Source organism: Acipenser ruthenus, chromosome 5 (assembly GCF_902713425.1).
Source record: "Acipenser ruthenus chromosome 5, fAciRut3.2 maternal haplotype, whole genome shotgun sequence".
NCBI classification, from domain to species: domain Eukaryota; kingdom Metazoa; phylum Chordata; class Actinopteri; order Acipenseriformes; family Acipenseridae; genus Acipenser; species Acipenser ruthenus.
Window position 1 is genome coordinate 61,505,681 of NC_081193.1, and position 15,189 is coordinate 61,520,869.

General features: G+C 42.0%; 1 protein-coding gene across 1 annotated transcript in view; it reads left to right on the forward strand.

The window, feature by feature from the left end:
- Positions 1-7,949, forward strand: part of oprm1 (opioid receptor, mu 1) — a 74,494-nt gene extending 66,545 nt beyond the window's left edge. The window contains exon 3 of the mRNA XM_034004090.2: positions 3,558-7,949. Coding sequence (XP_033859981.1) covers positions 3,558-4,090 — 533 coding nt within the window. The 3' untranslated portion in view covers positions 4,091-7,949. The remainder of the gene's footprint in view (positions 1-3,557) is intronic.
- The last annotated feature ends 7,240 nt before the right edge of the window (positions 7,950-15,189 follow it).

A 15,189-nucleotide genomic window follows, 5' to 3' on the forward strand; every position in this document is an offset into this window, starting at 1 on the left:
ACAGTGAGGTTGGTGAAGCTGAGCACTTGGTTGTGCTCAGCATTTAATAAACAAAATAAGAGAACACAAAAACAGGACACGGCACTTGAGGCCAAAATAAACAGACAAAAAAACGGACTACACAGACAAAACATGGCGAGCAGATTTAACTACTATTATTTTTACAATTACTACCTCCGTCTCCAATCCCGTTCTCCACTCACCGAACACCCAACCCCAAATGAGTGAAAACATGCTGCTTTTATGCAGTTGTACCGAGACTCGATTGCTAGTCAATCATTCAATTGGAATCTCGGTACAACTGCACGTGAATTAATTAAGTGTACTCCCGTGACCACACATTACATTTTAACCAGCATGTGAAGTGATTTGTGCCATCCTCGTGCCTAAATACAAATCTACATTTTTAAATACACGTGAAACACAGACCCGTTTATATCCCGTGTACCAATGACTATACACCAACATTAACACACGCAACATACAACATATAACACAAACTACGCACAAGGGTGTGGCCACATTGCCACATATACCCCCCCTTGTGCACAGCACACATGGCCTCAACGGCCACCTCCCCCCTTAAAAACCCAGCAGTCCAGGACAAAGTCTCGGGCTGGGAAGGGAGGCTTCAGTGGGCCCATGGCTGGCAATGCTGTCAGCACTCCTGCCGGTAGTGGCACGGCTGACAGCATGCTGGTCCACTCCTGCAGCGAAATTGCTGCGGGGGATGCTGGTCTCCTGACCTCTCCCCCTTTCTTCGTAGCTGGTAGCTCCCTCCTGTGGGGCTCCGGCCACAAGAACTCCTGCAGCGAAACTGCTGCTGGGGAAAGTGGTCTCCTGACCTCTCCCCCTGTCTTTGTAGCCGATAGCTCCCCTTTCTGGGGCTCCGGCCACCGTACTCCCTGTGGTGGAGGTGCGGGAAGCAGAGACAGCTCCTGCTCCTCTGCTCCGAGCAGTGGCGGAGACAGAGGCAGCTCCTGCTCCTCTGCTCCTGGCGGTGGTGGAGGCAGAGGCAGCTCCTGCTCCTCTGCTCCTGGAGGTGGCGGAGGCAGAGGCAGCTCCTGCTCCTCTGCTCCTGGTGTGGTGGAGGCAGAGGCAGCTCCTGCTCCTCTGCTCCTGGCGGTGGTGGAGACAGAGGCAGCTCCAGCTCCTCTGCTCCTGGCGGTGGTGGAGGCAGAGGCAGCTCCTGCTGCTCTGCTCCTAGTGGCGGAAGCGGTGGAGGTGGGAGCAGCGTGTAGTCTCCTGGCGATGGAGGTGGGAGCAGCGTGTAGTCTCCTGACGATGGAGGTGGGAGCAGCGTGTAGTCTCCTGAAGTTGCAGGGGACTGGTGCGGCTCTGCCTCTCTTGCAGGGGACTGTGGTGGAGGCAGTGGCGATGGGGCTGATGCTGGCCACTCAGAGGGAGGCTGTGGCGGTGCTGGCTCCCTCTGCTGTGGCGGCTGGGCTGGTGTGTGCCATGCTCCCTTCAGCAGCATAAATAGAGGCTGCTGGGGGACACCAGCATCCTGCCCTTCTCCCCCCCAGAAAAATTCAGGGGGTTGAGCCTGTAACTCCTCCCCCTCTAGCTCTCGGGACGGCAGCAGCAGGTGAACCAACAGGCATGCTCCCTCTGCTGGTGGACACGGGGACAGCAGGCATTCTTCCTCTGCTGGTGGACATGGGGACAGCAGGCATTCTTCCTCTGCTGGTGGAGGTGGAACCAGCAGGCATTCTCTCTCTGCTGGCAGCTTGGGTCCTAGGGCTGTGGAAGCCCCGACTTCCCTCTCTTTGGGCTATGGACGCACCGACTCCTCCCTTTTGGGCTGTGGATGCACCGACTCCCCCCTCTTGGGCTGTGGACGTTCGGGCTCCCCCCACTCAGGCGTAGGACGTTCGGGCTCCTCCCACTCAGGCGTAGGACGTTCGGGCCACTTAGGCGTAGGACATTCGGGCTCCTCCCACTCAGGCGTAGGACGTTCGGGCTCCTCCCCCATCTCTAGGAAGGTGCAGCTGGCCATGAATCCTCCTGCTGGAGACCCTGCTTCCTGGGCTGCTGTTCCACTTATAGCTGCCTCCAGCATTGTCCAGGATCCAGTCCCGTAGTTTCCTGGCGTCTTCTGCCATTGTCATTTTTTTTTTTTTTCAAAAGAAACTGCGGTACTCTTTCCGGCCTGAGTCTGGGGGCGCTGTTATCCCGCTTCTGACAACCATATGTCACAAGGCTGGCTGAGTGGTGACACGTCAGACCCGGAAGAAACAGACAGACACGGTGAGGTTGGTGAAGCTGAGCACTTGGTTGTGCTCAGCATTTAATAAACAAAATAAGAGAACACAAAAACAGGACACGGCGCTTGAGGCCAAAATAAACAGACAAACAAAACGGACTACACAGACAAAACATGGTGAGCAGATTTAACTACTATTATTTTTACAATTACTACCTCCGTCTCCAATCCCATTCTCCACTCACCGAACACCCAACCCAGAGTGAGTGAAAACATGCTGCTTTTACGCAGTTGTACCAAGACTCGATTGCTAGTCAATCATTCAATTGGAATCTCGGTACAACTGCACGTGAATTAATTAAGTGTACTCCCTTGACCACACATTACATTTTAACCAGCACGTGAAGTGATTTGTGCCATCCTCGTGCCTAAATACAAATCTACATTTTTAAATACACGTGAAACACAGACCCGTTTATATTCCGTGTACCAATGACTATACACCAACATTAACACACGCAACATACAACATATAACACAAACTACACACAAGGGTGTGGCCACATTGCCACAAGATGCCATTTGAAGAACTATGGATCATTCATTTGGTGACATGAGCCTTCTATGGAGAATAATATTTGTAACTAAGATAATTTTACTCCTAAAGATAAGAATGTTATGTTTCTATTTGCTTGTTATTTATTGAGCCTGTGATAGGAAAAACAAAAAAAACTACTTCCCCTTTAAAGTGGTTGTAGCAAACAAAATAATCACATAAATCTCCATTGGGGTCAAAGCATATAAATCATGAGGGCAAACAGTTGGTTGCTTAATGACAGAGATTGAATTTATTTTAACCTCTTATGGTACCAGATGTAATTGTTCTAAAATGAAAATGCTGATTTGTTTTTCTTTCTGTGTGCATGTTTAATTTTTTGGATCCTATAATTGTTGCACTTTACAATGTATAGGTTATAAAGTCTCTTGGCGACTAAACAGCAATGAAATTTAGTAGGTCGGTATGATGTGCTCCACAGAGGAGGCACTGTTTCTATCATTCAGAGGTTTCATTCAATATGCTGTTCATGTGAATAGCATTCTTTATTTACGGTGATGAGATGTTAAAGCTGCTGCAGCATTTCTCTTCATAACTTAATAAATGACCATTATACTATTAAACTCTTGTTGTCTGTGCTGGACACAATTACCAGTAACTTTTTAGAGCTGCCCTTTATACAGTGCAGATCCTAGTTAATTTCAACAAAATGTGCATACATACCAATGGTTAGTTGCTTCTGGTGACATAGTTTTTTTAATGTATTTTATATTCATTGTCTGTTGAAATTTTTAGTTGCAGGTGTTACAGACTGCACACTGAAATTCCCTCATCCTTCCTGGTACTGGGAAAACCTGCTGAAGATCTGCGTCTTCATCTTTGCTTTCATCATGCCTGTCCTCATCATAACTGTCTGCTATGGGCTCATGATCCTTCGTTTAAAAAGTGTACGCATGCTGTCCGGCTCCAAGGAGAAAGACAGGAACCTCAGGAGAATCACCAGAATGGTCCTGGTTGTTGTGGCCGTGTTTATTGTCTGCTGGACTCCGATCCACATCTACGTCATTATCAAAGCTTTAATCACTATCCCAAACTCCTTGTTCCAGGCAGTAGCCTGGCACTTCTGTATCGCTCTGGGTTACACCAACAGCTGCCTCAACCCTGTCCTTTATGCTTTTCTTGACGAGAACTTCAAGAGGTGTTTCCGAGAGTTCTGTATCCCTACTTCCTCAATGATAGAGCAGCAGAACTCCACCCGAACCCGTAACCTGAACCGAGACCACAACTCCAGTGCGCAGACTGTGGATAGGACTAACCGTCAGGTATGACTAGCTGTAGAGATGTCATCCCTGCACTCACATTTCCATGCCAGTGATGACATGAATTCAGAAGTCACACAAGTCACAACAGCGCTTTGATAGTAATACAGTGTTCTACAATATACTGTATATATCAATTATATGGGTAAAACCCCCGTTACGAGGGGGATGCATTGGTTAGACCTCCTATCTTGTTAAGTCGAGGCATCAGCCGAGACAGGCGGTCTAAATAATGCATCCGAGATTAAGGGGTTTTACAAATGTATGCCCCAAGGAGATTTTTGTTTTTAAGTTATGACATTTTTACTGAGTAAATGTAAGTTTTTTGTTTTTTAAATAGTGTTTAAAGTGTAATTGGTTCATTCTTGATTGTGAAGTAATTGATAGGCAGGTGTTGTAGAGAAGTGATTGGTACACACAATACTAGGTATGTGTCTTTCTATCATTTATAGTTTGCAAGTTTTTTTAGATGCAGATTCAGTCGCCACCGCTTAGAATGGCCGCGTTTGCGTTAACGTGATTCACCCGCAGTAAGTGATGGACGGTATAAACTCCTACACAAGAACCTGACATTCAAAATGTCCCCCCAATCACCAGTACAGTAAACAAAACAAACAAGCGTGTATGCGGTTAAAAATCTTTATTAAGACAAGCATTACACTAATAAAAAAATGTATTAACCCTTAGTGGTCCATTTTAGTATTATTATTTAATATGTTTAGTAGTAGTAAAATGTCACTGTGACTGATAACCTGTTTGAAACAGTGACTGTTAAATAAAGCTTTGTTTTGCCTAAGTCCGCTGCAGTTGGTGCTGCTGCAGTGCAAGCTTACTGTATATATCACAAGCAGCATCTATTACGTGTAAATAAACAACGTGTATTTTTATTTAAATTATAAAAATATGATTACTGTTCTATATAACATATTTATAAACTGCATGTGAAATGTTTTATTCCATTTATATGGATTACCTGTAAAATAATAGGATTTTCAATCAAATATAAACAAGTAGCTATGGAGACGTCACCAGTAAATTATGCAAATTAGTACCATCGAAGGACCGAACCTTACTTCAGTAATGTGTTCCGAACTTTCGAAGGTCAAAATGTACCTTTCGTTGCAAGCCTAGTGTATTGCTAAATTAATAAAAAAAATGTACGCACTAGATTGGTATCTGAGAACTAATGGCGTAGCGGAGGTTTAATGGAAATGTGGAGTCTCAATGCTTAACAAGAGGTCTACACCTAATAAAACTCCCTATTTTCCTTTCTTTAAAAATCTCCATGCATTACAAATATACATTTTGCACCTGAACAGTTAAGCTTTGAAAAATGTTAAGCTTTAAAACTAATTACAGTATGTGCTCTATATACATGGCAGTTTGTCCCCTATCAGTCCAGGGCAGCAGTGTGGAGTAGTGGTTAGTAAAAACCCAACTATATAAATGGGTAATTGTATGTAAAAATAATGTGATATCTTGTAACAATTGTAAGTCGCCCAGGATAAGGGTGTCTGCAAATAAATAATAATAATAATAATAATAATAATAATAATAATAATCAGTCCAGGCTTTTGTTTAAACCAACTCCCTTTGTAATTTGTCCAATGTTTATGTTAGGACTGTATGTGCAGTAAAACAAATGTTGTATTAAAGTTTACCATGACAAATATCCACAGTAATTTAATAGCTTACCATACTCTTAGTGTGTTTTTATAGTGGTTAACCGTGGTTTCTCTATGCTTATGTGTGCCTGTATGTTACCATTCTTTCACTTTCTTATGCTTTTATCATAGTAAACTGCTGTAAAATTTTAGAAAGGAAGCACAAGAAGAAACGTGTGCACAAGATGATCTTTTACCATTATAAAAAGGTATGGCACAACCACTGTAGCTGCAGTCTACCTGTAAGTTTTATGTGCACTAAAAGACAATGCTTGAAAATTATAACTTGTTTTGTATTCGAGGGTATACATCTACTGCTGTATATAGGAATGTCAAGTCTTTTAATTGTACAGGTTTGTGTCCTAATTAGGGTTGCCACCTGGCCCCATAATTCCAGAACACTTTGGGACGGGACAGGGTTTTTAAGTTGCCCTTAAACTTGCTTAATATATACTGCTTCTTAATGATCTAAATCATTGTGATAATACAAATCTTACAAAATAAAAAAAGCATTAAATAAACATGTGTAGGTTTATTCAAGATACTTTTTTTATTTTGTATAATTAGTATTTCAGTTCTCAATATTTAAAAGTTGCTATTTATATCCTGTTAATTAGTAATACATAGCCCTAATTTACACGGACTCTCCCAATTAAATAATAACACTGATCAGGTGTCTGGTGTCAGGAATAGTGAACAGCTGGTCAGTATTAATGATTTGAGCGAGAGAAGGCGATATACTATTAGAATCTATAAAGAAACTTTCAAATATATATTTTTAAAACTATTATTAAAATAAATAAATATTGATGATGGTACTTATTTATTTAATTTGTTAAAAGCTATTATTGTATTGTCATGCTGCCTCGAGACAATTAATCAACAGAATCAATTTAGCAAAGGTTTAGCACTCAGTTCATGTGTTGATTTCCTTCAGTTTAAAGGCAACTTCAAAATCCTGTTCTGTCTCACAGTGTTCCGGAATTATGGGGCCAGGTGGCAACCCTAGTCCTAATGCAGGCCTCAATGTAAATATTTCAACAAAAAATGTAATAAGAGTTCTTAAACTACATTTTCACTTTATAATCTTGTACATGTAAAACATATATACTGTATATATAAAAACACACTTTACTCAATTTGTCACTATTCAAATGTTTCCTTGTTAAAATGTTTTCAGTGTTTCAACTGCCTAAAAAGCTGTTTATTTGATGTATAACTACCCATATTTCTAACTCAACAATGGCACACTGTATAAGGTTTGAGATGACAGCTCTTAACAGCTCCACTGAGGTAATAGGTAAGTGAAACAGTGAATATCTTAAATAAAACTGAAGATGGAGGTGTAGAAACTACCTTTCTGTATGTGTGTCTATTATGTGTGTGTGTCTCTAGATTGTAATGTACCCTAAGGCAACACCAAACTACTAAGTAAAAACTAAACTAAAACTAAATGTACAGTATATCAGAAGAAGGATATAATCATTGACGTACGAATATAGAGTCCTGCCTAATTGTACAGCTTGACTTAGTGCTTTGACAGATGGTGAACCACTAGGGTGGGTGGTATAACAAATGCAAATTATGCGTGTTATATTGCTGCACATCAGTTCCAAAGGAATAACTTGTGGAATGATAGAGTGAACTAACAGGGGCAGCATAACAAGGGTAGACTGAACTTTAAACTTGGGAGTAGGTAACGTATGCCTCTTGCCATTTTAAATGGCATGACATTATTATATTTTAACATATTTTTAAAGTTATTAAAATGTATAGGCATTTATTTACCACAATTTGATTATTTCCATCAGTTTTAAATGATGTCCACGATTTTTGTGGCCAGGATATTCCTGTATCATAGTAGGTGGGTGCCTTGTATTTGTCACGATAATGTTGATGATATTTTAATTAAGTACAGTATGCAGTTTGTAAAACAGGTTTATAATGATAATGTTTCTCTATATATGGTTGTTTAAAATTCAGTTTACAGACATTTGTTTTTTTACACAGCGCTGTAAATAAATAGTAGTTAAGGAAATGGGGATTCAGTAAAAATGATATGGATCCCAAAATGAAACCAACATATACTGTAAAGCATTTCTGTGCATCTGTTGTATATGAAGTTCTAAGGAAGGTAATAGAAACATGTGTATTTTGAAATGTCCTTAATCTTCATTTTGATTAAAAAAAAACCCTGAAATGAATATGAAGTCATGTTAAATGTATCTAGAATGTTAATAATTATTCAGTTTTGGTGTTATGCTATTCTACTGTTAAGTAGTTGTTGTTTTTTTTGGTTGTTTTTAAATAACCCCAGCACACATCCACACTGAAGCAGCCCCTCTAAGATAGACCTTTACATTTGGTGGAAACTTATTATGAGTACAAGAACACAAGGTAGCTAATGGTTGATCTAAGGCAGTGGTTCCCAACCTGTGGTCTGCAAGCAACTTCCTTAATTCAGTTAAGCATTACTTGCAAAAACCCTTTTTTTTATTTATTTTTTTTTTAATAAATTTAGTCGTTGACAATTAGTTTTTTATTTTATTATTTTCTCCCCAATTTGAAATGCCCAATTATTTTCACTTCACCGAAAAAAAAAAAAAAAAAAAAGACGCTATCTGGCTGTCCCAGCCTTTTCGCTCTGCATATGAGTAGCACACTGCATTGAATATTCCTATAACTCGGTTGGAATTACTAAATTAAAACAAACAAAAAAAGAACCATTAAAACCACAGTTTTAGTACTTTTTTCATTTTCAACAATATAGAATATGTGCTACAGTGTTGCCAGGGATATAGGAATAGACCTATTATTTCCATACATTTTTGGAGAGGTTAGCTGCATATAGTAACAGAAGTTAATGTGAAACAAAAAAAGAGGCTAGATTTCTATCTTGACTTGTGAACTGTACAATAGTGTGAATGATTGATTTCAGCTCGCTATTATTATATGGGTTTATTCAGCCAGGTTTAATATCTCACAAGACTATATTCCAAAATTACATTCTATTAATACTACTTCTGGAAATAATGTGTACAGTCTGTTCTTTATGGTCATATTCAACTAAAATGCTATAAATCCGAATGTGTGCCACCAATCACATTTAATTTACACATCACAGCCCACCAGAACTGGTAAGTAACATCCACTCTCGAATCATTTTTAAATTTTTCAAATCGCTTCCCACCCACCTCGACTTCGTATTCCGGTGTGTTTTTTATATGTACATCGAGCGAAGTTGTCTACTCAGTGAGTGACACACGAGGTAACAGTTGCGGGGACCAGCACTGGTATTTACATTTACTGGATCTGAGGACGACCCAAGCCCCAGTGCATTATTTGTCAGGAGGTTTTGTCAACCAAAACTCTTAAACCTGCAAAATTGAGATGCCATTTATCTACGAAGTGCTCAGAATGTGAAAAAAAAACAATTTAAACAAAAGAAACAGAAACTCTGCCATCAGCAGCTTTCAATGCGTAAAATGACATCATTCCTTGCTGACCTGGTAGCCGACATTCAAGCCCAGGAATCTCATTAAGTTAGGTACATTATATAAATACTTTACTTTCTACATATACACATACAAATTAGATTCAAAATGCTGTTGTGAAAAAATGTATGGTGGTCCGTGGGAAAAAATCCTAACACACCGAGGTGGTCCCTACATTGAAAAAGGTTGGGAACCACTGATCTAATGGAACCAACTAGATATTACCATGCATATCACACACACCAGTAAAGGATACGATTGGTTCAGTACAGTACAGTAATCACATGCTCTGTTGCAGCTATCACCGAACAGCAACGAGCAAAGTGTGCCTTCCTTTTTCTTCAGTGAATAAAGTTTAAAGAGTAGTTAAACTATTGTTGTGTTGTTTCTTGCATTATTATTATTTATTTATTAGCAGACGCCCTTATCCAGGGCGACTTACAATCGCAAGCAAATACAAATACATTCAAGTGTTACAATATTTGCATGATTTACAGTATAATGTTAAAACTGTTTTACAGTATTCATTTCAGAAAAAAGGGGCAAATGTTTCCCATTAGATATGACCCTAACTGTTTTAATTAACACATTACTGTATATCCAACATATAGTAAACATTTTGATTTATGTATATGCATCACAGCATACTATAACCAGGGCTCTCCATACAGTGTGACTAAACATTACAAAAACTGTGAAAAACAAGGCAACTTCTTCATAAACTAGTACAATGATTAAAAAAAAAATCTTTATCTGTAATTATACTTTAACTATTGCAAATTGATTTATTTTATGCAATTTAGGGATCAACATTTAAAACTAAAGGAAAGTGGTTAGAGATTTTAAATGGAGTCAGTGACAGACTGTTTACAGTTTTCATGCTATAAGAATTACACAGCACAGACTAGATACAGGACAGGAATACAAGTGTAATAATAAGAGATCCTAAATGTTAGTAGTTGCAATAATGATGCACTAGAACTATTGACTGTTAATATTTTACCTTCGATTGTGTTGACCCAAACTCTACAGGTTGATTGATTTGTGTGCAGTAAAATGAAACAGGTATCTGTAACTTGTGTTGTGCTAAGTAATGCGTTGGAAATAAATCGGCAGTGCAGTATATAGCACAATATGGGTGGCTCATTTTTTTAATCGGCACTTAAAAAAATAACACACTAACTCTTTTTTGTACTTTCTGCCAACTATTCTTTTCAACTTCAGGCACTTAATATCTTCACATTGAGTGTTATAGAAGTTTAATTGACACCTATACATCACTATTCAGTGCTGAAAAGGTAACATATTAATATATTTTAAAATATGTTTTATTTGAAAACACACTGCAAAATGTGCCTATTAATTTTAACATGAAGTATACAATTATAATTATACACATACATAGAATAAAGAAAAATGTAAGATAACAGAGCTTTAAAATTATGCTTGAAATATGCAGCACAAGAATGCAGTTGTTACTCTCCTGTTCCTGCCCCAGTCATTGACATTATCCATACACAAATTAAATGATCTCTTGCTTTGAAGACAGGTGTAACAGAATTAATTTATGTCCCTCCCCTTACTTGCGCTTTCCCAATAGAATAACCTGGGCTGGGTAAATTAGGGCAAAATTGGAAAACTCTACATTTTAGTTGCTCTTTATAGAGCTGGTGTAATCGGATTATTACCCGTCATAGTGATTGTGGTATAGTTTGGACGTAGTTGCCTCTCCCAGTTACATTTTGTTAAGGAGGCAGTGTGGTCCAGTGGTTAATGTCCAGGGCTTGTAACCAGAAGGTCACTGGTTCAAATCCCACCTCACTGTGTGACCCTGAGCAAGTCAGTTAACCTACTTGTGCTCCATCCTGTGGATGAGATGTTAAATCAATGTACTATTGTAATTGACTCTGCATATAATGCATAGTTCACAGCCTACCTCTGTAAAGTGCTTTCAGATGGTGGCCCATTATGAAAGGCACTATATACAAATAAAGATATTATTATTATCATTATTATAAAGCAAAATACAATTGTTACTTTTTACAAAACCAGTAACAAAAGGAATCAAAATCGCCTTTTTTGTGACTAATTTTGTAAACAGTTTATGATGCACAGCACATCTATGTTTAGATCCAATGGAATATAAATGTAATAATAACATGAAAATGCATCAATTTCGCTCAGAGAGAAATTCAAAGAAACGATAACAGATGATAAAGGGTTCACAATGATTTTTTTATTTTTATTTTTAGTCATATTTGACATAAATAGATCAGGGAACTAATGATGACGGGGATTAATAATAATTTGCATATTACTATTATTATTAGTAGTAGCACGAGTTTAGGCTACTTGACAACAAGACTATAGAATTTCCCCACTCCCCTGTAGCCTCACATTTTCCACGAGACTGGCTATTTAAGCTAAACTTATGTGACAATAATAATAATGATAAAAATAATTTTCTTTACTGTAGTAGGCTTACATGTTCTTATATGCTGCAACACAGAGCTGACCTCCTGATAGGCATTATAACAATTTAACATGCTGTAATAGCAACTATGGCAGGTGCCAGTGGGGAAGGAAGTGGCAGACAACAGCGTGAAGTTCAAGCAGTGAAAACTGCTATTTTTATTTCCTGCTCTGCGCTGCAATGGATTCAAATGGATAACTCTTTCAAGATGCTTCTAATGGTTTGCTCTTTCAGTGTCCTCACTCTCAACTCAGTCACTGGCACCGCAGCACGGTTCCCTTTCAAATCAAAAATAACCATCAAGGTATGGGATATTGCCGTCAGGCAGTAGGGATTGGCTGAGCTTTATAGCAAATCTGCCGATAGGCCTCTGCGCAAGCTGCCGTGTAAGCCCGCCCCCCTGGGAGCTTACTACATGCAGCGCGCAGACACTCTCTTCCTCTTTTGCCTTCAGCCTTTGTAGGACATTGAGCTGGTAAGTTTCTCTCTGTGAGATTTTCACTGATTGTACTCGTCAGCCTTGAGCTTGAGAAGCTGGCTACCGCCCCTTCTCTGAGTTGATTTCAGTGTTCGCTCTACTGAGCATTATATATATATATATAATTTTTATATATATTGTTTTCTCTTTCACGCTTGCTTCGGCATTGCGTTCTTTCCGTGTTGGCTCTCTGTCTTCTTCTTACATTATATATTGTAACACAGCAGGGAGGGGGTTAGTATCCTCCCTGCAGAAAACATGTGCGTATGCACATTTTGGTTAATTGTTTAATTATTTGTTAATTGTTTTATTATTTAATTATCACCCGCACCTGGTTACGATTGTAAATTAAAACCAGGTGCAGGGTATTTAAGAGAGGCAGCTAAACTGCTCTGGACTGCTGAGTAGAAGGAGACAGAAGACGTGCTCTGTTTCCGAGCAGTCAAAAAGGAAACTGCGTTTTGTTTTAAGCCAGGTAAACGGCTTAGCCATCCTGTGAGCTAGTCAGGGACCTGCATAAGTGTTTAGTTAGTGTGTATTAGAACTAGGTGTTTGTTTTGTTTTTGATTGTTTATTAAAAATAGCGCGTAAGCGCTTAAAACTCAATTTCCTGTGTCCTGGGTCTGCTTTTAAAGGGGCAAACGAACGACCGTGAGTGCCGGCCGGGTTACAATATATACAAATATATATTTTTTGTATTGTTATTTGTTTGGGTTTTTGGTATTGTCTATTCTCTCCATAGGTGTAGAATACAGTTTAGAGGACATGTTGCGCGCCTGGCTAGGCCACGCAATATTTTGCAGCCTCGGTCTCGCCTCGGCTAGACCCGGAGTGCAGCCTGCTGCTAGCAGCCACTCCAATAATACCACCCACGGATTGTAACATCACACCGCGTGGTTGCTGTTTGACTGTAGCTACGCTACAAATATATCTGCACTTTAGTGCGGCTGCAGTTCTTCTAAAATAGAAAAAATTCCCATACAATACATTAGGAAGACTACCGCCAACTACACTTTTCATTGCCCCTTTTAATAACAGGTAAGTATAGCACAACACCATTGTCTTTTAGACTGAGACACTGTACTAGCACTTAGCGTCTCCGCTCTGCGGGTCAGCTGACGTTTCGGCGTCTAGTGCATAACGTCTTCACGCTCAGTACACGCGCTCCGGTGCATAGCGCTTTGGCGTTTTTCAGTGTCAGCACCTTGGCGCTTAGGCGCTTTGTGCTTAGTGCCTTAGCACTTGGGGCTTGGTGCACGCACCTTGACGCTCGGCACTTCGGTGCTCGACGCTCGGTGCAGGCGCGTCGACGCTCGGTGCACGCGCCTCGACGCGTCGACGCTCGGTGCACGCACCTCGACGCTCGGCGCATCGACGCCTCGACGCTCAGCGCACGCACCTCGACGCTTGACGCTTTGGTCCTCGGCGCTCGGTGCATCGACGCTCTGTGCACGCACCTCGAAGCTCGACGCTTCGACGCTCGGCGCATCGACGCCTCGACGCTCGGTGCACGCACCTCGACAGTCGGCGCATTAACGCCTTGACGCTCGGCGCTTCAGCGTTCGACGTTCGGTGTTCGGCACCTTGGCGTTTGGTGAACGCTCCTGACACGTGTAGCTTCGACGCTTCGGCGCAACCCATCGACACGCGACGCTTCGGCGATCGGGGTGTCTAAAGATGTCTGGGTTCCACCGTTGTGTCACCTGCGAGGCAAAATTGCCAGCGAGCGACCCGCATGAGGACTGTGTGGCGTGCCTGGGACCAGAGCACGGCGCGTCTGCCTTGGCAGACAGATCGTTTTGCGCATTGTGTGCTAATTTTCAGCCGCCCACTCTTCGCCAGAGGGCGAGGAAAGCGGTTGGGAGCCACTCCCCCTCCTCTGGGTCGTCTTACACCCTGTCTGTCCCGCCGTCGTCTACAGCGACTCCGTCCGTCAAGCTGCGGATATCCAGGAACCCCTCCCAGCTTACAGCTGGCCAGAGATCCCCAGACCATAGACGTGCTCGGGAACGCTCTCGTAGCCCGTCTATCCGACCCCGAGGCCCCTCCCCGCGCAGGGAACGCCCTCGCCGGTCACGGTTTCGCTCCGTGTCACCCCGCCATAGGGGACGCTCTCGTTCCCCTCGTCGAGACAGGCGTTATAGGGACAAGTCAGGCGTGGCAGAGCTCACGTCAAAGATGTCCCAGTTTATGGACGTGATGATGGGTCAGCAATCGCTGCTCATGTCTTTGACGAACATGGCACCACGAGCCACTGACGCACAGGTCGGGCCGACTGTCAATCAGACGGCGTTTCCGCCACAGCCTCTGGCCGCCCCGGTCGTCCAACAACCCCAAGGGGTGTGGGACGTAGATGCCATCTCAAGGGATGCTTCAGAAGGGGAGCCTCTCCTTGAGGAGGACAGTGTGGAAGCTGAACTAACCTCCCAGCACTCAAAGCAAGACACTGAGTTGGAGATGCTGGACACCAATGATCCCTTGTGGTCACTGGTGGAGTGAGCAACTCGCCACCTGGGGATTGAGTGGCCAGCCGTAGAATTACCTCACCGGTCACTGTTTGAGTCGCCTTCTGTACGGTCTCCACAGCCCAGGACGCTCCCAGCCTTCCCTGATTTCATTAAGGTCCACCTGGGGGGCCCCAGCTTCTTCACCGGCAACTTCGCGGAAGGCTTCCGCGTTTGCCATGCAGGGAGCGAGTGAGGTTGGACTGGCATCCTTCCCACCAGTTGATGCTGCCTTTGCAGCCCTGGTTAGAACGCCGACGCTATCGGGTCTAGCTAAATACCCTGCATGTCCTAACAGACAGTGCAGGACCACGGAGGTTCATTTAAAGAAGGGCTATTCAGCGGCTACAGAGGCAGTTAGGTTGTCCAATGTGGCCAGCCTCCTTTCAGTTTACCAGGCGTCACTGGTGAAAGATCTCCCGGAGCACCTATCGGTGTCTCTGAGGGCGGAATTGGCGTTGGTCGCTCAACTCCTAGTCAAGATAGCCCAGCTAA